The sequence below is a fragment of the Solanum pennellii genome, chromosome 5 (assembly GCF_001406875.1).
Source record: "Solanum pennellii chromosome 5, SPENNV200".
NCBI classification, from domain to species: Eukaryota; Viridiplantae; Streptophyta; class Magnoliopsida; order Solanales; family Solanaceae; genus Solanum; species Solanum pennellii.
Window position 1 is genome coordinate 54,211,000 of NC_028641.1, and position 13,368 is coordinate 54,224,367.

Genomic DNA, 13,368 nt, shown 5'->3' on the forward strand with positions numbered 1-13,368 from the left:
AGATATATATATATATATATATATATATATATATATATATATTCACCAAATTCACCACAGATAGGCTATGGCCACTCCATCAGACTTTTGATGTTAGCTAATTCCTCTCATACCAGTCTCCTTCCAATATTCTGTTAGAAGCATACACATCAGTGATATGGCATTCAAAATCTTTTAATTGGGCCTTGAAGTTATAGGATAGAGTGTACGCTTCAACCTATAAGATTTCCTCTTTCCATACTCTTGCATCCCATAAGAGAAGAATTCCTGCCACTAGCTTCCAGAAATGCATATCTGATCCATCTCCCTGCCCATATCTGGTTAATTATATCCTGCATATTCACTTCTAACTTTGTTTCTTGGAGGCAGACCGTCTGTTTTCCAATCTTGAATCAGACTCTGCACCAAACCCTTTTCCCCAAACCATTGAGCTCCCTAACTTTCCAAACATCTAGTCTAGTTTGAGTAAATTTTGTTGAACCCACATTGTTGTGTTCATCCACATTGTTGAACCCGCATTGTTGTGTTCATTCCCTTATCAAGTAGAGATTCTTGTTGCTAAATGAAGGAGGTTCAACCTCCTACATGTCCCAGATTTCCCCAGTATTTGTCATCTCCAGCTGCGATTGTTGATTCCGAGAGATATCTAGAATTATCTCTCCCTGCTCTTCACTTACAAATTCTTCTGGGTTTGCATACAAAGAAGTCCAGCTATATTTTCCCCCTTCTCTTTTTCAATTCGCAGTTGATATCCGCTGATTGCCAGATTATCCAGTGTTGTGTTCTCCTGTTGCATGCACTGATCAGAGAAATAAACTGCCTACGTTTCTTCTAGAATTGCTTCGTGGAAATAATCATCAGCAGTCTGGGGTTTATGTTGTTAAATATGACTTGTGCCTGATCAGGCACAAAATACTTAAGGTCCAAAAAAACATCTTTAAATCCAGCACATGTCCTGCATGTGTTCCCCAGCCTTATTTTTAAAAATTGTTACAGTTGTACCCACATGGGTCTCCCCAACATCTGTCATCCCTACATCCTCGAAGGATCTATTACCAGCTAGGTTCTTTGTTGTTCCAGTTCTTCTCCGATGACTTCTCTACGGCTCGACGGAATTAGCTTGAATCGAGTTTTCCTCAGTCCGGATGAGGATGAAGAAGTCAACTCATCTCTAGAGATGGTTACTTCGTTTGGGAAATACCGACCATCACCTCGTACTACGATTCTAGCCCACTTGAAATGGTTTCTTAACTCTGCTTCCTTCTCCGTCGTTTTCCAACCACCACATAAATCTCCAATCTCATGGAAAGTCTCATTTGAATATAGGTGCAGAGACAGACCCATTGCCCTAATTCATTTGGTTTTGGGCTTACACGAGGCTGGCACGCATCCTAGAAGGATTCCACAATTCTAGTTTAACTTTGTTTTTTTTCCAAATCCATTCTCCCTGGAGAATTTGCTCTCCCATGTTTCTGTTTGGGAACTCAAATAGAAAACAGACACCCATCTCATAAATATTAACCCCAAAAACCTTCTTCCAAACTGTTGATGATTCAAACATTTGATAAAGAGGGGATCAGACTTTGTCATGTCGAAGGACCGAAAGATGCATCTTCCAAGTAGACCTTGTCCTCCATTTTTGACAGCAGCAGTGGCTTTAACCACTTCACCCTTGTTTGTGGTTACCAATGGGCTGGTATTGGTTGCTATTTACTATCCTCAATGACTTTTGCATAAACAACATTGATGTTGTATGACACGAAGGAAGCCTTAGCAGACATCTATGGGGAGCATTTAATGAAATTCTCCATCTTAAATGCTACACTTCTCCATACTGCACTAATGCCTGTTTCTAGAACAATGATACGTTGATAACTGATCTGGCCTCTCCCTTCAATGATAAGATACACATACACCTCCCATGAGAGTTGTGTTTCCTGGTACCAAAATATTCTGCGACCTGGTGTTTGTCTGCATCCACTCACCAGATTTTTCTGATCAGATGATGCTTCTTTGAGAATAAAGCATATCCAATCAAAGCTCTTCTCATTGAGCAGGATCCCCGACATCATATTCTGTTTCTCTCTACCCAGTCGTACCATGAAACATTAGATTTGACCTATAACCAATAAACAGCCGGGACTGAGTGTTTATCTCAAGTGGGCTATAATCAACGTACAATCATATGCAGCTTTCATGGCAAAATAGCAAACAAGGATATGCATCTTTGTTATAAGCATGGCATTTGTCCATCCTAGCTCCTTAAATTATTACAACCAACTCACACACCCCATGAACATGAATAATATACACCGGCAGTATTTCAACAGCAAGCCTTGGAGCAATGCTAAAATTGTGTCCGTGTGACTGACCTATACGTCACGGGTTCAAGCAGCGGAACCAGTCACTGATGCTTGGGTCAGGGTAGGCTGCTTACATACATACACACACACACACACCTGAGTGTGGCTCTTCCCCTGACCCAGTGTGAATGGGGATGCTTCATGCACCGGGCTCCCCTTTTTAATACACTCAGTCAACCAAACATTTTAACCATATCATTATCAAATTTTGAAGTAAGACTTCTCTTCTGCAATTTCATCAAAACGCTCACCAGAAACTGGAAGGCCAACCTGCCAAGTGACAAAAATAGAGCAGGAATCATCTCAATTCTCAGTTAACAAGTAGTGATGCTCACCCTTTTTAGTGCCTCTATGAACAACCATGCAACATCTGCACCATTATTCCTTAACACGGTTAGCAAATGCTTAATAACCTCAGATACACTTGTCCCATGCATTGAAAGATGAGATAGTATCTCTGGAGCAAGATATTCCTGCAGATATTACAGTGATGAAATATGTTAGCACCTGATAAAGATAATTAACGGTAAACCTCCTAATCTTTGCTTTCTAAATGATACTGCAGTAATACAAAAAAAGCATTGCCAAAATCCACATAAGAAGTACAGCTAGGAATTAAGTATAGAAAAGTCCAACTACGAAAAGAGAATACACCTAACCTTAGGAACTGCATCAACAGCAACCAACTTCCCAACAGCAATGATTACAGCATCTCGATTTGTCTCCTCAATGTATTCCCTATTAGAATCTTCTTCTTCAGCCTCATCTGTATCCATGTTAGAAGATGAACGAAAGTCTCAAGAGACATCCCTCATGTGCAGAAAGAAGCCCTTTCTGGGATTGAATGAATAAGTTATGGACTGATATATGATGTTCTGAAAGCTTAATACACTTTTTTGGTCAAGTTAAAAAGACTTATTCTTTCATTGACACCTGGGTGGACCATGGAGATCTATTTTCCACGACTCAACAGACTAGGCGCTCAAGTTTTTGCAGTATCTTTTTTTTTTGACTTTATATTAATAATTTTTTTACGTGCATCTTCACTCTTCATGACATAAGTGCTTATATTACAAAATAGGGAAGTGAAACAGTTCTTTTCCTCCTGTATTTGGTTATGGCGAGAGCAGATGTACACCTTAGTTTCTTAATAATCTTTCCAACAGAAAGTAAAGTTAAATCCTTACCTAAGAAGTAATGCTAGGAAAAAGATGCACAAAATGGTTTCTTTTTGAAAATCAAGCTTCACAACAAGAACATAACAAAAATAAAAACCAATGAGCAACAACACATTCCTTCGATTAAGATATAGCATATGAGGGAACAAATGAATTCAATAGAAGTACACATTTCGCATTCAAATTCATGTGACTGCTCAAGAACCAAAGTGTTTTCACAGTAACCATGACAATGATAATAAGTTTACATCAAGCACACTATCTAAAAGTGCTATAATAAGAAGCATGATGCTAAAAGTAATTATTCTAGATGCAGGCTTCTCTACAGTTGAAGATAAATAATAGTGTTAGAGCCATATTATTATTCCTCTATACAACTGTAAGATGTGAGCTAGAGCTGCCACACATTTAGAGAAAACAGTGAATGGAAAGCAAAAACCACCTGAAATATGTAGTTGGCGTTCACAAAGCTTCCAGAACTTTTGAAGAATGGCTTCATCAGGAGAGTACCCTAAAGCTTCTATTTCCGTGGATGCAAAGGTTGCTTTCTTGAACAGACACCACTGTTCTGAAAAAATAACACAAACCTAGACCAAAAAAAAAAAAAACTCAATTAACCAAACGAGAACATAGATGGCACTAACAGGTGATAGGTGAACATAGATGTTTGGAAATTACACATGGTCGGATGTAGATATTTAAAAATAATGCTTACCCTACATGCAAGTTGACTTGCACGAAGACCTTCCGGAGAATTAGTAGTCAGGAAGGACTCAAGTAGTTCAAACAAGGCACTGCGTTTTGAAATTAAAGAAGATATAGATTGTTCCAGGACTGTGCCAGAGTTGATGATAGAGTGTAGGCACCAGCAAACATGCAGATGCATGTTAAGAAGCAGAAATCCAATTACCTGAACAGTAAGCCAAAGCAGTTGTGTATTGTCAAGACTACAAAAAAGTATTATTCAAACTACAGTATACCCACCTCGTCATCAATACTTCTGAAGTTCTTCAGAGTCTCTGCAAGATCTTTATACAAGCTTTCAGTGGAAATTTGCCTTGACAATTGAAGTTCATACAACCTTTTCAAGTTAACAAGCATTGTATATTCATCATCACCATCCTGCAACAAAAATTGCACATTTTAAACAAAATGCATCAATGAAACACATAGTCCCCTTCAATTTGTCAAGGGCACATACAGCAACTTCTTTTATTGCAGATTTAAGTTTCATAATGAGCTCATCTTCAATCCCCTTCAATTTGTTAACCGCAAAGTCCTGTAACTCCCCACGACTCTCAGTAGCACAGAAGTTCAGAGCTTTTACACAAGATCTCAGAGCTTCCTTCTCACCATGCTTGAAAAATGCTTCTTTCATCAGAAGTACCGCAGATTTAAAATTCTTAAAAAGCAAAAGAAAACAGCTGTTAGTAACCAGTTCAAAGAAAATACTTCATATAGGCAATCCCCTATATAGTTCATGATTGTAATAAACTCCACAAACGAACCTGATCTTGTCGTTTAAGAGAATAGAGCTCAAGGTTCATATGAACAATGATTTCAAGTAGATAGGGAATTTTTGCTTTGTCAGATATAAATTTGCGAAGAAGCTGCGGATAATTCCTCATCATAGCAATGGTTATATCACGCTTAGAACTTTCAAACACGTCCTGCCAATTACAATATAAGCATTGATAGAATTCAGTATCCCGTAGTAGTATGGCTGAACAACACCAATATAATATGTCATAGACAAAGAACACTAAGAAGAAACCTATCTAAAATAATCTAAATAAATTTTGAACTTGAGGTGAAACTCTATGACTGCAAAAAATCAAAACCACAGCATCTAGATACTCATTCTGTGTACGGCTTGGAATGATGTCCCTACTGAGCATTGAGCAAACAGAGTTACCGTTTATGTTCCATGGTACATGAAAATAATATGACTGCTCACTATATTATCAAACTCCAAGTATAATAAAATGTCTTAATGATGTTAGAAAAATGTTAAAGATGGTAACATGATAATATACAAAAACGGCACCTCTTCCACTGACTAATACTAGCAAGTAATCTGGATGTATTTGACCACCTAACCTCATTTAAGACAAGCATACAGTTCAAAAAACTGCTAACAGTACAGATCTACCGGGTTGCAGAAATATCACCAACTTATTGTTTCCCGAGCACTTTCTTGGAATCCATTCTCAGGTGTAAATGGTGAAGTTTGAAGCACAAATGTAACATTTCTTAAGAGTCTCAGACTGTATCAACAAGAAGAACTAAAGAACCTCACCTTTTGTGCTTTAGTATAATATTGTTTTTTATTATCACTGGCAGGAACAATCTTCTCTCCAACTGCCTTCCTAATGGACGCAAAAAGCAGCCGAATTAGGTTTGTTGCGTCTGCATCACTCAGTTCAGCTGATAGCTCTTCTTCCAAGAGCATAGACAGGATACGTTTCCAATCCTGTAAGGACATAATTCTCAAGTGAATATTTTTTTCAACCACAGAACACACTCAGGTATCCAGGATAAGGAGACCCTTCTTAAGTTTTCCTATGATAAAATAGGATTATAGCTGTCAAATCAATATAAATAGAAAATGCCTATAAAGCCAAGTTGTAGAAATATTAGTCTAACCAAACTACAGATAATTGTATTACAGCATTAATACTAAAAACCATAGGGAGATTCTGAACAAATTCAGAAATTATACAGTAACTTATAACGTCTTTAAAACAAAGTTGAGCCACTAGAAGACTAGGCTCACTGAAAGTTGTAGGGAGATACTACTCTAACCAAACTACAGATATCATATGGTCATAGAAATTTCATCTTTAGATTAAAAGGTAGTGTACATAACGTACTTTCATGGCGTCCATATACTCCCAGATATCATCAATGACATACATACTCAGCATTTCGTCTTTTGAAAACTCTCCCAATATGCGCAACAGTCTGTTAAGATGAACCTCAGAAGAATCAGCATTATCCCCTGGAAATTTTTTGTTATCAGTACACTTGTTCAATCAATCAAGCAAATAGAAAGCACAGGATGCAGAATAATGTTATAAAAACCTGAACTAGATTGTGAACTGTTCAATCGCTGGGCAATCAGATTATCATACACTAGAGCTCCAATGGCACGCCTGATTTCAGGTGGATCATCAATTAGCAAATCATATAAAGAACTTAATTCCTCCTCAGGAACACGTTGATGTCTGCAATCAAAAGAAAAAAAATCGATGTCAGCAAAATATGAATAACTTGATAAAAGAGCGCATTTCAACAATCTGCCGGTAACAATATTAAAAAAACAAGAGGCCTGCATTGTCAAGAAATTACCTTATCAGTTGTTTCACAAGTCCTATAGCACATACTGCCACAGAAATATCAACATCATCAGCAAGCTCGATCATCCTTTTATAAAATCTCTCCGTGAAAAGGCCAAGAGATGGTACATTATCATCCACCTCATAAAGATTCTGCAGTGCAAGAACTGATGCCTTCCTTACACCATCACTCTTAAGAGGGTAAAATTAAGAGCCAAATGCATCGTTAGAATTTTCAATTTAACAACTGAAGATTGAAGATAAAATCAAATTGAATCCACTTACTTTATCATTCAATGTCCATCCGAGATATTTCAAATACAAATCCTGCAAAAACAGAGAGGGGTATGACAGGATCCAGACACCCAATGACTGTATGCATGCCATTCTGATATCAGGTTCGACATCTCGATAACGGTGCATAAATAGCCTACAAATTTCAGCATACAAAAAGGCAAAAAAAAAGTTAAAAATGCCCCTCAAGTAATAAAAAATATGTATCATTAACATAAGGTGCATACCCAGTAAATATCTTCCGCATCATCTCCTCTATTATTGTTATCTTTTCATGGGTCATGGATAATCTTTTATTTAGTGATTCAACTCGAGGCCCATCCACTTTCTTCTTCTGTTCAGCATTTAGCTGTCTCTGTGTGGTTTCCCGCTGTGAACCAAGTACTTTGGCAATGTGTATAAAGGATGTAACAAGTTGAAGCCCCATTAATGAAGCAACCTGACGATATACTCTAGGAGGAGTGCTGAAATGCATGTTGACAAGACAATGAGCCAAAATTACCTCAAATTCAGAATACCGACATACAAGCTACTTACCATGATAGCGCAATCACATAATCCATGCACTTGTCAAACAAGACCCTATCAAAAAGTGGTCCATTTTCACATTCAGCAACCAGTGTATCCCAGAAGTAGACGAGATTATCTTTGAAGTTCTTGAAGTCCTTCTTCTTTGAAGTTTGATAATCCTCAACTTCACCCTAACATCCAAAGGAGATTAGGTAAAGTTAGAATTGCACATCTATGCATGAAGTTCCTGTTTAATGCATATTGAAATGACGCCAAATAATAACACCAACCAGAAAGTTCATGCGTAATGCATATTGAACTGACGCCAAATAACATATTGCAACAACAACATACACAGTGACGCCAAATAACATATTAAATAAGGAAATGTCATCAATATAATGAATGAATATACCCTCTTAGCCATGTTTACAAGAGCAACTACAACATCATCGACATCGGTTTGGTCCAAGAAATCTTCTTCAATATGATATTTTGCTCCACATGCCTGTAAAACCACAAATTTCCACCTATCATGCCACACCATCAAAATGAAACCTGTCTATGGCTGATATGTGGAGATGGGAAAAACATAGTCTGCAAGCAAAAGAAACATCCACATATTATCAAATTACCTCAAACATCATGCTCAATAGTCCAGCCATTGCAGCTTTCGGATCCTTCTCATAGTGTTCCACCCAATGCTTGACCACTAGAGGAATTCGTCTCCTATCACCTTTAACAACATCTGCAAATGAAGGAATTTGTCTACTATCACCACAATAGATATACACAAAAAGGATTCAACAGAGAGAAACTAAAATCTAATTAGAATCAGGTAACGAGGAATTGAAGCAAGCAAGCTCAAGAAAACAAACCGACTAGTATAGCTTCTGATGGTATTATTCCTTGAAAAGGAAGTGAGTCACCTTCAAAGAAAAGGATTATTTGAAGTGACCTTTTAATGGACTTGTAAGGCATAGCTGAAGTGAATTTTTAAAGAGTAATGAGTATTTCTTATGGAACAATCACAGAAGGCCTTTGATTGTGGCTATGTATTAGAAATTCAAAATCCAACGGTAATTGAAACTTCCAGGTGGACCAAAACAGTGATGGTCAAGGCATGCAAGGCTTTTGAGGTTAATATAACGGGATTTGAGCATGAAATCCTGGACATGATCTTGTGCATGGAACATAAGAGGCAGCTGCAATTGAATAAACAAAAATCTGAAGGAAGTTCAGCGAAAAAGTCACAGAGAAAAGGTGAAATCGAGCTAGAAAGACTAAATGTGGTTTAAATTATGATGGCATGGCAAAGGAGGATAGGGGCAGGCTTCACGAAGCTCTTTCTAAATGAAATTAAAAATTATCAGTTGGAACATGCGGGGGCTGAATGAAGCAGCTAAGAGAAGTTCAGTGAAATCTTGATGGGTAAATGGAAAAGCAGACATAATTTGCCTGCAGGAGACAAAAATAGTAGACTGGTCATCACAGATAATTCAACAAATGTGGGGCAATAGATGAGCTGGCTGGACTGAGCTCAAACAAGTGGTAGCAGAGGTGGATAGTAATTCTTTGGGATAAAATGTTGTGGGATTGCATTGATATACAACAAGGTTCATACACTCTCTTGTGTATGTTAGAAAGTTCTCAAGAAGAATTATGATGGTGTTTCAAAAGTGTTTCTGGCCCTCATTCTAATCCAGAAAAGAAGAACTGTGGCTTGAACTTGCCGTTATTAGAGGTATCTGGAACCAGTGGTAGGGTCATCGGTGGTGATTTCAATGTATGCAGATTTTGAAGTGAAAGATATAACTGCATCCGAAAATCAAAAGTCATCAAAAGCTTCTCAGACACCATTAAAATCTGAACTTAATCAACCTCCCTTTACAGGATGCTTTCTATACTTGGTCCCGAGGAGAATATTCTATTCAAGCCTCTTTAAAGATGTAAAACAAATTGCTCTTCTGAAAGTTATGTCAGACTATAGACCTGTACTTTAGGAAAATGATGACTGGGAAGACAATCCTTCCTATTTTTAATTTGAAAACATGTGGTTGCAAGAGGAGGGTTTAAAGAATGGTGGCAGAACTACTCTATCAAGGGTAGTCCAGATTTTATTTTCTCTCAGAAATTGAGGTGTCTTGAAAAATACATCACTGACTGGAACAGAGAAATCTTGGCAAGATGCAAACCAGAAATAGCAAAGCACTGGATGACCTTATGGTTATTAAGCAGGCAATCGAAAAAAGGCTCCCATACCAAGCAGAAAAAGACAAGATCCTAAAAATGGAACTACAACAGACTGCTAAGGCTGAAGAAGTATCATGGAGGCAAAAATCCAAGTGTTTATGGCCTAAGGAGGGTGATAGGAACACCAAATATTTTCAAAGGATTGCAAACTCCCGCAGGAGGAACAATCAGATCGATATACTGATACAAATGATACATAATGAAACAGTAAGTAACAACCTCCAAACAAAGTGTTCAGTACAAAAAATGTTCCCCAAAAATTCCACAAAAGTAGATATAAAGACAAAATAAGAATCCTACAGCATTTTCTTCACCAACAGGATGCCCATAATGATGAGTGTTTCACATTTGTCCAAAAATTAGTGGACGAGATTGGCATTTCATTCAATGGGTGGAAACAAAATGCAATAATGAATCAAATTCTACCACTTGCTATTGTAAATTACAGAATTTACAGACAATGAAAGGACCATTTTCAAGCAAGCAAATTGAAAGCTTTTACACTCTCAAAGTCATCAATTCAATATTAACCTAAAATTACCATAATTATAATACAGTAGCCAAACTTAAAGATATAACTTGATTCACGCTTTCGACTATAATTGGGTAGCACACCCTAAAAATTCCATAGATTCTTGAATTATCAAAATTGAACTGAAATGTCATAGCGGAAAATTGCATAACATAGTAACTAAACGATCACAGCCTCCACTCACACTTTCTATCTATTGAGAAGCGATAGACTAAAACTTCTCTAGTAAATCTCAGAGTCAACCTGAAATCGCTGTAACCTCCATTCACACTTTCTATATATTGAGTAGCGACAGACTAAAACTTCTCTAGTAACATTCAGAATTAATCTGAAATCCCTGTAACCTCCATTCACGCTTTCTATATATTGAGTAGCTATAGACTAAGGACCCGTTTGGCCATAGATTCATGAATATAATTTGGGGAAAAAATTGGCAAATAGTGCTTGTCCATACAATTTGCCATTATTTGGCTAATATTTTTGGCAAATAACCCAAATTCCCAAATACTAGAAAAAACTAGTATTTGGGCCAAGTCTCATTATTTGGGAACTTTTAATAATTCAAATTCTAGACCAAACTTTTATCTTTTACAAGAACTCCCACTATAATAGTTGTTTGCGTTGTTTTACTAATGTTTTACGTAAACATCAAAGTAGTGATGGAATATTCAGTGAATATGAAAGTGATAATATGGTTATTGATGAAAATGATGAACAATCGGCTTAGGTAACAAAGTCATGTGTCATGTAATACAAACCTATAGTTAGTTTTGATAGTTTATAAAATTTATGGGTATATATCATATTTCTTAAAAAGTTTAAATATATTTCCCAAATACTATGACAAAACACATGCTGAAATTTCACCCAAATTTTTGCTCAAATAATATTTCCCAAAAAAACTTGGAAATCTATGGTCAAATGCTAGCTAAAACTTCTCTAGTAACTTTCAGAATTAACCTGAAATTACTGTAATGAAAGCAACACAACACTAATGAACTAAAAGATAATTTCATGTCTGCTTTCAACATAATTGACTAGTGTAAGCCCAAAATTTCTCTCGTTTGAATCTTCAAAATATACCTGAAATTAAAAGAACAATACATAACACTACGATAACTAGGCCACAACTTCCATATTTGCACTTTCAACATCATCCGATAGCACAAGCCTAACAGTTCTTGTCTCAAAATTCAAAAATTAGTCTGCTAGTACCATAGCAATACAAAGCATAATTTCCACCCGTGGTTTCAACAATAATTGAAGAAGACAAGCCTTAAATTTCTATATAATCTCAAACTGCAACAATTAAAACTACAGAACATTAGTCCAACTAGAAGACCACAACTTCCATTCCTCCATTCAACATGATAAAATTTCAGAATGACATGCAAACTAGAAGGCCATAATTTCCACTGTGCTACCAACAATCGAGAAGCAAAGCCTAAAAATCTATAGATTCTCAAATTCAAATTAAACATCAAAACTATTGTAACAAAACAGCAGACAAAATTTATAATACCAATTAAACTCTGATGAGCATTTCTAGCAGCAGCAGCAGATGAAGTGCCTCCTAAAGCCTTACTCCGCTTAGGTCTAGCACGAGAGTCTTCAAAGTCCTCAGACGATTCTTCCCTCTCTTCCTCATTCACACTGCTGTGTAATTGCTCTTCGTTAACCCTAGTTTGAGCTCTCGTTCGTTTCTGCAAACAATTAACTCAATAATTACGTCTCAACTATTAACTTAATCAGTTGAATACTGCTGAAACTAAAAAAACCGAACTCACCGTACGACGATTCGCTGTTTCCAATACCACTGGTTCCTCCTCCATGAATTGATGTTGTTGTAAACCCTAGAAATTGAAGCAAAGAAGAGAGAACTATGCAGAAGAAGGAGACGGTGAGAAAATGAAGAGAATTGTGGGATCGTATTGCGTAGTACCTACACTTGGAGTTGCAATTTTTGTGAGATTGAAACGATGCTTACGCCTTTATGGAGTTAATACTTCATATACGGTGCTCAACTATGCCCTCTTCCCTCAAAAAATCACTCAATTTTTATTTTTTTAGTCAATTATACATTTCTTTCTCAGAAAGTCACTCAACTTTGAATTTTAACTCAAAATCTCACTTAACTATTTACTCTTTCCTCAAAAAGTCACTCAATATATTAAATTATTTTTTTAATTAAAATTTATTGATATTAATTATTTATATAACAAACCAAAAATTTTAAAAAATAAATTAAATCATTTAGTGATCCACCCACCTAACCCAATCCATTTTTAAAAAATATGATATGATCCATTTTATGGGTTAGGTGGGTGGATCACTAAATGATTTAATTTAATTTTTAAAATTTTTGGTTTGTTATATAAATAATTAATATCAATAATTTTTAATTAAAAAAATAATTTAATAGATTGAATGACTTTTTGAGGAAAGGGTGGATAGTTGAGTGACTTTTGAGTTAAAATTCAAAATTGAGTGACTTTCTGAGAAAGAAGTGCATAGTTGAGTGACTTTTGAGTGAAAAATAAAAGTTGAGTCACTTTCTGAGAGAAGAGTGCATAGTTGAGTGACCATTTGAGGTATTAACTCCCTTATATGCCATGTTACGGAGGAAAATGTTTTTCTACTAAACATTTTTTTGGAAAACAAGTAGAGTTTGGATTTATTTTTTCATGTTTAGTTGGTGAGTAGAAAATATTTTTCGGAAATTATTTTTAGTGTTTGATTTATGAATGAAAAATATTTTTGAGAGACATCTTTTTATTTTTACTAGAGTAAAATAACTTATGAAATTGAAAATATTTTTTAAAAATAAAATTACTTTTTTTTTGGGTGGTGGTGGTGGTGGGGTGGGGGAGGGGGTAGGAGTGAAAAAATAAAAACTTAAA

The 13,368-nt window shown here is 36.2% G+C and overlaps 1 protein-coding gene across 4 annotated transcripts in view; it reads right to left on the minus strand.

Annotated features, from left to right (window-relative positions):
- LOC107020396 (sister-chromatid cohesion protein 3) overlaps nucleotides 1-12,449 on the minus strand; it is a 19,063-nt gene extending 6,614 nt beyond the window's left edge. Inside the window, exons 1-18 of one of the 4 annotated variants that reach the window (XM_027916977.1) lie at nucleotides 12,256-12,449; nucleotides 11,991-12,171; nucleotides 8,319-8,431; nucleotides 8,099-8,191; nucleotides 7,711-7,874; nucleotides 7,401-7,637; nucleotides 7,165-7,309; nucleotides 6,893-7,071; nucleotides 6,626-6,768; nucleotides 6,415-6,542; nucleotides 5,841-6,014; nucleotides 5,050-5,211; nucleotides 4,743-4,943; nucleotides 4,526-4,663; nucleotides 4,257-4,451; nucleotides 3,984-4,128; nucleotides 3,023-3,129; nucleotides 2,373-2,836 (exon numbers count right to left, since the gene is read on the minus strand). In XM_027916977.1, the coding sequence (XP_027772778.1) occupies nucleotides 2,678-2,836; nucleotides 3,023-3,129; nucleotides 3,984-4,128; nucleotides 4,257-4,451; nucleotides 4,526-4,663; nucleotides 4,743-4,943; nucleotides 5,050-5,211; nucleotides 5,841-6,014; nucleotides 6,415-6,542; nucleotides 6,626-6,768; nucleotides 6,893-7,071; nucleotides 7,165-7,309; nucleotides 7,401-7,637; nucleotides 7,711-7,874; nucleotides 8,099-8,191; nucleotides 8,319-8,431; nucleotides 11,991-12,171; nucleotides 12,256-12,300 (2,709 nt within the window). In that variant the 5' untranslated portion in view covers nucleotides 12,301-12,449 and the 3' untranslated portion in view covers nucleotides 2,373-2,677. The remainder of the gene's footprint in view (nucleotides 1-2,372; nucleotides 2,837-3,022; nucleotides 3,130-3,983; nucleotides 4,129-4,256; nucleotides 4,452-4,525; nucleotides 4,664-4,742; nucleotides 4,944-5,049; nucleotides 5,212-5,840; nucleotides 6,015-6,414; nucleotides 6,543-6,625; nucleotides 6,769-6,892; nucleotides 7,072-7,164; nucleotides 7,310-7,400; nucleotides 7,638-7,710; nucleotides 7,875-8,098; nucleotides 8,192-8,318; nucleotides 8,432-11,990; nucleotides 12,172-12,255) is intronic. The other 3 variants (XM_015220740.2, XM_027916975.1, XM_027916976.1) reach the window with 3 other exon arrangements.
- Nucleotides 12,450-13,368: the final 919 nt, after the last annotated feature.